Source organism: Mastomys coucha, unplaced genomic scaffold, assembly GCF_008632895.1.
Source record: "Mastomys coucha isolate ucsf_1 unplaced genomic scaffold, UCSF_Mcou_1 pScaffold6, whole genome shotgun sequence".
NCBI lineage: Eukaryota > Metazoa > Chordata > Mammalia > Rodentia > Muridae > Mastomys > Mastomys coucha.
In genome coordinates this window covers 73,713,207-73,721,736 of record NW_022196912.1, presented here as the reverse complement: position 1 = coordinate 73,721,736, position 8,530 = coordinate 73,713,207, and the positions used below count along the sequence as shown (strand labels likewise).

The 8,530-nt window shown below is 39.1% G+C and overlaps 1 protein-coding gene across 1 annotated transcript in view; it reads left to right on the top strand.

Annotated features, from left to right (window-relative positions):
* Positions 1-8,530, top strand: part of Sec23a (Sec23 homolog A, COPII coat complex component) — a 53,010-nt gene that overhangs the window by 9,308 nt on the left and 35,172 nt on the right. The window contains exons 5-7 of the mRNA XM_031355328.1: positions 2,082-2,318; positions 6,317-6,396; positions 7,453-7,597. Coding sequence (XP_031211188.1) covers positions 2,082-2,318; positions 6,317-6,396; positions 7,453-7,597 — 462 coding nt within the window. The remainder of the gene's footprint in view (positions 1-2,081; positions 2,319-6,316; positions 6,397-7,452; positions 7,598-8,530) is intronic.

Genomic DNA, 8,530 nt, shown 5'->3' with positions numbered 1-8,530 from the left:
AAAAAAAGTAAAGTAAATATATTTTTGAGAGACTGTCTGTCTCCGAAGTCCTAGATAGCCTCTACCTGTGTAGAGCAGGCTGCCACAGTCTGCCTCCTCAGTGCTGGGATTAAAGGTGCGTGCCATTATGCCTGGCCAATAAAAAAATACTGAATGTGGTATGGGAACAGTTGTGTTTCCCTTGAACTAGTCACTATGTTTGTCAGACCTGGCTAGTTTTTGATGTTCTAAAAAGCCATCTCAGTCTTAGATAATTATTTTATAAATATTATCTCATTATTATTTTTTAGTTTAAAAATTATTTAAATAAAACTGTTGTTTTGGCTCAGTGGTTAAGCATACTTGATGCTCTTGCAGAGGACCTGAGTTCAGTTCCTATCACCCATGTCATTTTGTTCAAAACTGCCTGTAATTGTAACTCCAGTGCATCTGATGCCCTGCTCTGGACTTGAATGCATCTGCATTAACATATCCACATACCCACACATGGAAACCCACACCTATATATATAGTTAAACAGTGAAATAAACCCAGACAAAAATAATTTATAAAAATGACTATACTTGGGCTGGAGAGATGGCTCAGTGGTTAAGAGCACTGACTGTTCTTCAGAAGGTCCTGAGTTCAAATCCCAGCAACCACCTGGTGGCTCACAACCATCCATAATGAGATCTGACACCCTCTTCTGGTGTGTCTGAAGAAGCTACAGTGTACTTAGATGTAATAATAAATAAAATCTTAAAAAAATGACTATACTTACAGAAATATAATCATGTTAATTAGTAGAATGCTATTTAACTTTTCTATGCAGTTTGACCAAAAACTCAGAATATGATTTATATTATTTGGTTTATTTTTTATCTAGCTCTGCACTTTGTTATTAAATCATGGTAACCTTGAATTTATTGTTCTAAGTGATCTTTCCCCGAGAAAAGACTAAAAGTGTGCCCATAGCTAGCCTGAACTTTGTGGTTGTTAAAGTATTATCTGAAAAATACCTAAAAAATTATTATTAATTATTATTATCATTATTAGTGGCATAGTCTCCTATATGTCAGGCTGGCCTTAAGCTTTTTATGTAGATGAAGATGGCCTTCAACTCTTGTTCCTTCTGCTTCTGCCTCCACAGTGCTTGTGTGCACACTCAGTTTGAAAAGTAATAAATGCTTATAAGAAATTAAACTGCATGTAACTAATAGAAAACCAAACTCCATCCCCCCCCTCTCTTTTTCTCTTTCTCTCTCTCTCTCTCTCTCCCCCACCCCCTCCCCATGTGTTTATTGAGACAGGATCTTGCTGTATAGCTTTGGCTGGCCTGGAACTCACAAAAATCTATCTGCCTCTTGCCTCACAAGAGCTAGGATTTAAGGTGTGTGCTAGCATGCTGAGATAAATGTGTGTGTGTGTGTATTCTGCTTTTTGAGGCAGGGTCTTGCTGTGAATTCAGGCTGGCCTTGAATGGTGATCCTCCTGACTGCCTTACAGGTTTAGGCATCAAAGGTGTGCATCACCATGCCAGGCTATATATATGCTTCTGCACTTGATCTTAGCCAAAAGGCTGAGACGCGATATATGCTTCTATATTTAATTTTTCTTTGCCAATTTTTACATTTAAAATTTATTATTATTATTATTATTATTATTATTATTATTATTATTATTATTCTATGTGTGTGTGTTTGTATGCAGATGTGCGCATATCATAATGTGCATTTAGGGGTCAGAAGACAGTTGTGAGGAGTCAGTACTGTCCTGCTGTGGGTCCTGGGGATGGGTCAGGTAGGCAGGCTTGTGCCATGGTGCTTTTACCTCTAAGTCATCTTGTCAGCCCTTTAAACTCACTCTTCTTTCTCAATGCTGTGCCTTGGCTCTCTCTCCAGGACCACACATATGGCATGTTTCTTTTCTGTATGGCTTTGTTAGAATTCTTCTGTATACACATACTAATATATTTCACTGTTTGCATTTTGAATTAGTTCCTGATTGTCTTGACTATTGTGCTAAAATATTGTCTTGACTATTGTGCTAAAATGTTAATACCTTTATAAATACTTTTCTTACTGAATTTTTTTGTCTTATAGCGCGGGCCCCAGATGCCTCTGATATTTCTCTATGTGGTTGATACTTGCATAGAAGATGAAGACTTACAGGCTCTGAAGGAATCCATGCAGATGTCACTGAGCCTTTTGCCACCTACAGCTTTGGTTGGGCTTATTACTTTTGGGAGAATGGTGCAGGTTCATGAGCTTGGATGTGAAGGCATTTCAAAAAGCTATGTCTTCAGAGGAACAAAGGATCTGTCTGCCAAACAACTGCAGGTCAGTAAGAATGGGAGTATTTATGTGTGTACTATATATGGTAGTAAATACTTTCTAGCTGCATGTATTTTTAAAAAATATGATGACTTATTCTGTTAAAATTGCATTATGACAAGGCTTTAACTTTAGTGTTGACATCAGTTTTTGTTTCTTGTGCAGTTTAACTGTGATACAGATGAAAGACTTTTCTACTTTACATAGTGTGTCTTAGGTATCTCTCCATGAATACATATGTAACCTGCTTTATTTCTGTGATGGCTTTGTTAGAATTTTATCCTATACACTTACTATGCACTGTGTGCATAGTTTAGATAGTGACTATTTGTGTATAGATGCATGTGTGTGAGTGGAGGCCTTAGGACAGTCTAAGGCATTGTTCATCATAGGTGTCCTCTAGTTTGTTTTTGTCTTTTGTTTAGTTTTTGACACAGGATCTTTCATTGACCTAGAACTTGATGATTAGGCTATGCTAGCAGGCCCTTGAAGCCTCAGGGATTCATCCACCAGTCTCTACCATTTTAGTGGGTTACAGGTTTGCACCATTACACTCAGATTTTAATGTATTGTGGGATTGAACCCAGGTCTTCATGCTTTTGAGGGAAACACTTTACTGACTACACTATAGATAGCCCAAGACGACCTACTTTTAACTGTATCTTTAAAATTTGAAGTGATGGGGCTGGTGAGATGGCTCAGCTGGTAAGAGCACTGACTGTTCTTCTAAACGTCCTGAGTTTGGATCCCAGCAACCACATGGTGGCCCACAACCACCCATAATGAGATCAGACGCCCTCTTCTGGTGCATCTGAAGACAGCTACAGTGAATTACACTGGAGCGAGCGGAGCCGGCAGAGATCCTGAGTTCAATTCCCAGCAGCCACACACATAATAACTCACGGCCATCCGTACAGCTACAGTGTACTCATACACATAAAAAAAATAAAAAATAAATCTTTAAAAAAAAAATTGAAGTGACTAAAGGTATTTTACTGGTTTCTACCTCAGTCTGCTGAGTGCAGGGTACAGATTTGTATCACTGTGCCTGTCTCTAAAGCCTGTTCTTTTTGTAGGTTTGTTGATAAGGAAAGAGACAGTTTGGGAATTTGTTAAAGATCCTTTGAGATGGTTGAGTGTGTTTATATGGGAGAGGAGACTAAAGAGAAAGTGAAAGTAAGAGATGAGCCTAGGGAAGCTTCCGAGGCAGAGGTAGAATTCTGTTTGGAGGACAGGAGGCAGAGGACCCTAAAAAGGAGGACCATTTGGTTTTGTGAAGCTGGAGAAGTGGGTACAGGTTGAATATATAAAATTCTTTGAAACAAAAGTATTTTGGAAGTTTTGGAAATCTATGTAGACGAGGTTGCTCTTAAATTCACAGAATCTGCCTGCTTTACCTCATGAGTACTAGGTTTTTTGGAATATTTTTATACATGGGTATGGGAAAGGTGGGATACATTCTCAGAAATGTGTCATTAGGCAGTTTCATCATGGTGTAAACATAGAGTGCTTCTATCAGCTAAGAAGTATGGCATGATAGGTGATATACTCTCAGGGGTCCACCATTGTGTGTGGTCCATTATTGACTGAGATGTCATTATGTGGCATGACATTGTACAGAAAGAGGTATTTTGGGGATGAGATCCAAGTATAAGCTAAAATAATTGATGTTTAATATATGTATGCTTATAGACACAACCTGAATGTAGCTTTATGGAATATGTTTAGTACATCTGTAGTTTGACTGTAGTGCATCATGTGAAGTCATGTGTGGAATTTTCCATTGTGGCATTCTGGTGACACTTAGAAACATTCAGGTTTTAGAGCATTTCAGGGTTTGAGATTTTGGATTAGGCATACAAGCTGTCATAAGGATGTCTGCTTTTCAGGATGGTCATGAGAATAAAACAGACTATGCCTTTAAATGTTTGCTTTTATTATTAGTAAATTGTATATTTTTAAAGAGAAGTTTAGTTGTCACTGTGGTCACTTAAATTATATAATAAAAATGTGGCATTGAGAACAGGCAAGTGATTGTCAGTACAACAAAAGTGTTCTTTTAATTAACATTTTTATCTTCTTTCTGTGTTCAGCTAAAAAGGATCTGGCCTTTCTGCACAAATAGTCTGAGGTTCCAATGTTAAAGTTTCTAAGCCGGGCGGTGGTGGCGCATGCCTATAGTCCCAGCACTTGGGAGGCAGAGGCAGGTGGATTTCTGAGTTCGAGGCTAGCCTGGTCTACAGAGTGAGTTCCAGGACAGCCAGAGCTACACAGAGAAACCCTGTCTCGAAAAAAAAAAAAAAAAAAACAAAGTTTCTAGTTGTTTAATTGTAAATTTCTCCTCATGGTGATATTCCATGTAGTGTAAATAGCAAAATCTGGATTAAAATCCTATGCTATTTACATTAAGTAACTTCAGACAAATTTTATAGCTGCCGTTTTTTTGTCTTTTTATCCTCCCACCTTTAAAGATTAAAAAAAGTTACATTTCTTTATTTTGTGTAGTGCTCTTTCTCTCTCTCTGTCTCTGTCTCTGTCTCTCTCTGTGTGTGTGTGTGTGTCTGTCTCTCTCTCTGTGTACATGCCACTGTATACATGTTGAAATCAAAGGACAGCTTGTGGTATTGTTCTCTCTCACATGTAGCACTCAGGTCCTGGGAACTGAGCGTAGGTTGTCATGGTTGACAGCGATCATCTTCACCTGCTCAGCCATTTCTTTCCTCCCTCCCAGACTGGCTTTGAACCATTAATTCCCTTGTTTCCTGAGTAGTCCATGTGTCACTAGACCTAGCTTATCATTATTATTTTTTGTGAGAATAGTATTTCTGAAGAGTTTAGCTCAGAATTTGGTACGTAGTGAAAAGTTGCTGGTTCTGATGGCAGGTCAGGAGTACTGTAGAACTAGGTTGGTTATTTTTCTTTGTAGATATACAGACTTTCTTTTCTTTTTCTTTTTCTTTTTTTTTTTTGGTTTTTCGAGACAGGGTTTCTCTGTGTATCCCTGGCTGTCCTGGAACTCACTCTGTAGACCAGGCTGGCCTCAAACTAAGAAATCCGCCTGCCTCTGCTTCCCAAGTGCTGGGATTAAAGGCGTGTGCCACCACCGCCTGGTGAGATGCAGACTTTCTGATTGTTAAATACTTTTGCCATAATACTAAATAATACTAGGCATTTAGATCAAGAAAATTGCAGTAAAGCAACATTTTTACATATAGACAAGGATTATGTACATCTGTGAAATCCAAAACAAAACTGGTACTTTTATAAGACATTTAGCTTGAAAAATCATGAATTAATTTATATCCTCAGTGTGATTCTATATACTGTTTTTTTAAAAATTTTATTTAAAAAGGTGTGTGTGTGTGTGTGTGTGTATATGTGTGTGCACGTGCATGCATGTCAGCACAGTTGCCTGCAGAGGTGGAAGGGAGCATTGGATCCCCTAGAGTTGGGGTTATATGTGGCTGTGGGCGTCTGATAGAGGTACTGGATCAAACCCTGGGTGTCTAAGAGCTGCGAAGCTCTTAGCTGCTGAGCCATCTCTCCTCTCCTTTATGTGCTTCCTCATAATGCTGCAGTTACAACTTTATACTACTTTATTAGATAACTTCATTCCTTCTAGATTTTTAACTACCATGAGAGCAGAGTGTGTTTTTTTTTAAAACCACTGTATTCCTGCCACAGAATAGGTATTTAAGATAATAGCTGCTGAAGGGGATGAATGCATTTAAGCTAAGAATGCATCATTAACGTATTATGACTTCATTGGCTAAGAAGTACTTCTAAGTTAATATCCTTTCACTCCATCAAACCTTGTACTTTGCTCTCTGGGTGAATTGCTGTGGAGGGAGTTCAGTCTCCACAGCTAGATTGTTTGCCTTCTGGGAAAAGCAACCTTATGCTTATTTTGTGTTTTTAATTTGTAGCACCTTCAAAAATCTTAAGAAGCTGGTAAATAATGTGGAAGTAAATAAACTGATCTGACCAAAATCGTGTCTTTACAGGAAATGCTGGGGCTCTCTAAAGTACCTGTTACTCAGGCCACACGTGGTCCTCAGGTACAGCAACCACCTCCTTCCAATAGGTAATTAATATAGCAAACAGAATCCTGTCGTTCAGGCAGGTGCTTGAAACATGTCATACCCTCAACTTGGACAAAGACATTAGGTGATATGTGATATTAAGTATTGTTAAGAGTATAAATAGATTGCAGTAGTATATGGTTTTAAAAAACAAACTGTAACTTTTTGTGGCCATTTCTTTTTTAATGAAATGGTTCATTTTTTATCATTGTGATGTTAGGAGCTTAGTTTTTAAGTTCATAGAATCTTTATGTGGTTTGTGGACAACTATGCAGAAAATGGCCCTCAAAACCTTTTAATTTGTCTTTACAGGTAGTTTTTTCTTCTAATCAGAGGTCTGTTAATAAAATTGAGTTAATTGATCTATCTTCTAATTATTTTGGTAACCTTAGAACTTTAAAATAAATTGATAGCAATTGTTTAAGTTCTTTGGCTGGTAGCACACAGCAGCATCACTGGGAGTGATACACAGACTGTAGATTGGGGCCTAGTAACAGCATCACTGGGAGTGATACACAGACTGTAGATTGGGGTCTAGTAACAGCATCACTGGGAGTGATACACAGACTGTAGATTGGGGCCTAGTAATAGCAACCCCCCTTTTCTGGGGACATAGTCACAGCTCATGTAGCCAGGTTGGGCTTAGACTCCATATACAGTTGATGATGACCTTGATCTCTTTATTGCCCTGTCTCTACCTTCTTAGTGCTAAGACTACAGGCATAACCACCATGTCTGACTCATTCCTCTCTCCTTCCTCCTCCTGTTTCCTTCTTTCCCTCTTGCCTCCTCTTTTCCCTGTCCACTGGAGCATGTATTTGTGTGTGTGTTGCTGGGGATCTAGCCTAGGGTCTCATACCTGCTGGATAGAACCTCTGCTGACTGAGCTATGTCTCCATTAGCAACCTGTTTTCAAAGAAACACTCCAGTACATTCTGCTGCACACAGAAAATTGTGAACTGTTGGTCTGCTGTGCATCACATATTTTTTTCTATTTTTAAGAGAAATTCATAAAATATCACAATTGTAAATGGTCTTTGTTTACTGTTGTTTTGCAGATTCTTACAGCCAGTACAGAAAATAGACATGAATCTCACAGATCTTCTGGGAGAACTTCAGCGAGACCCTTGGCCTGTACCACAAGGAAAGAGACCTTTGCGCTCCTCAGGAGTGGCACTTTCTATAGCTGTCGGACTGCTTGAGGTAGTAATGATGGAGAGACCTTTGTGCTCCTCAGGAGTGGCGCTTTCTATAGCTGTTGGACTGCTTGAGGTAGTAATGATGGAGAGACCTTTGCGCTCCTCAGGAGTGGCGCTTTCTATAGCTGTCAGACTGCTTGAAGTAGTAATGATGGAGAGACCTTTGCGCTCCTCAGGAGTGGTGCTTTCTGTAGCTGTCGGACTGCTTGAGGTAGTAATGATGGAAACAATTTTGAAATGTAAGAGTTTGTGTGCATGTACGCATGTGCACACATGGAAAGATGTGAGCAAAACACCATGGTGGTGTTTGGTGTGGGTATCCTTTCATTTTTCTTTCTTCCCTGTCCTTCTTCCTTGCTCCACCTTATCTTTGCTATCCTTTTCTTCTGTTTTACTGTACAGTTCAGTTAGTGCTAAGCTTAACTAACAGCAGTTTAGGAGAATGTAGCCTTTTGAATGTAGGCCTGTTGCTCTGCACCACCATGCGTGGATCTTTTCTTCTCTTATTCTGTAATCAGTGTGTGGTACTTCTTTTTTTTCTTAAAGCTCCATACCAATTATAGGTTGTTAACTGTACTTCTGTCTGTGAGTTGGGTATTTTTTTAGGCTTGATTAATTTCCTATAGTGGCTGGCTTAGGGAAACCCTTTACTTACGCATCACGTATAAAGAGAGTTAACAGTAGCCACACCTGATAGAAGAAATGCCACACCACACACTAGAAAGCAGCATGGGCTCAGCTCTCCAGGAACTCTTCAAATCCAGTCTATATGATTTTAAATTATGTCTCTGTGTGTCTGTGTGTGCACGTGAATAGAACTGCTCCTAGCAATCAGAGGCAGAGCAGCGGCTGACGTGCTTTCTGCAGAAAAACAGTACTACATCCTTAGTTTTAAAGCAATCTCTAAACTTACACCCTATAGCAAAGGTTCTGTTTC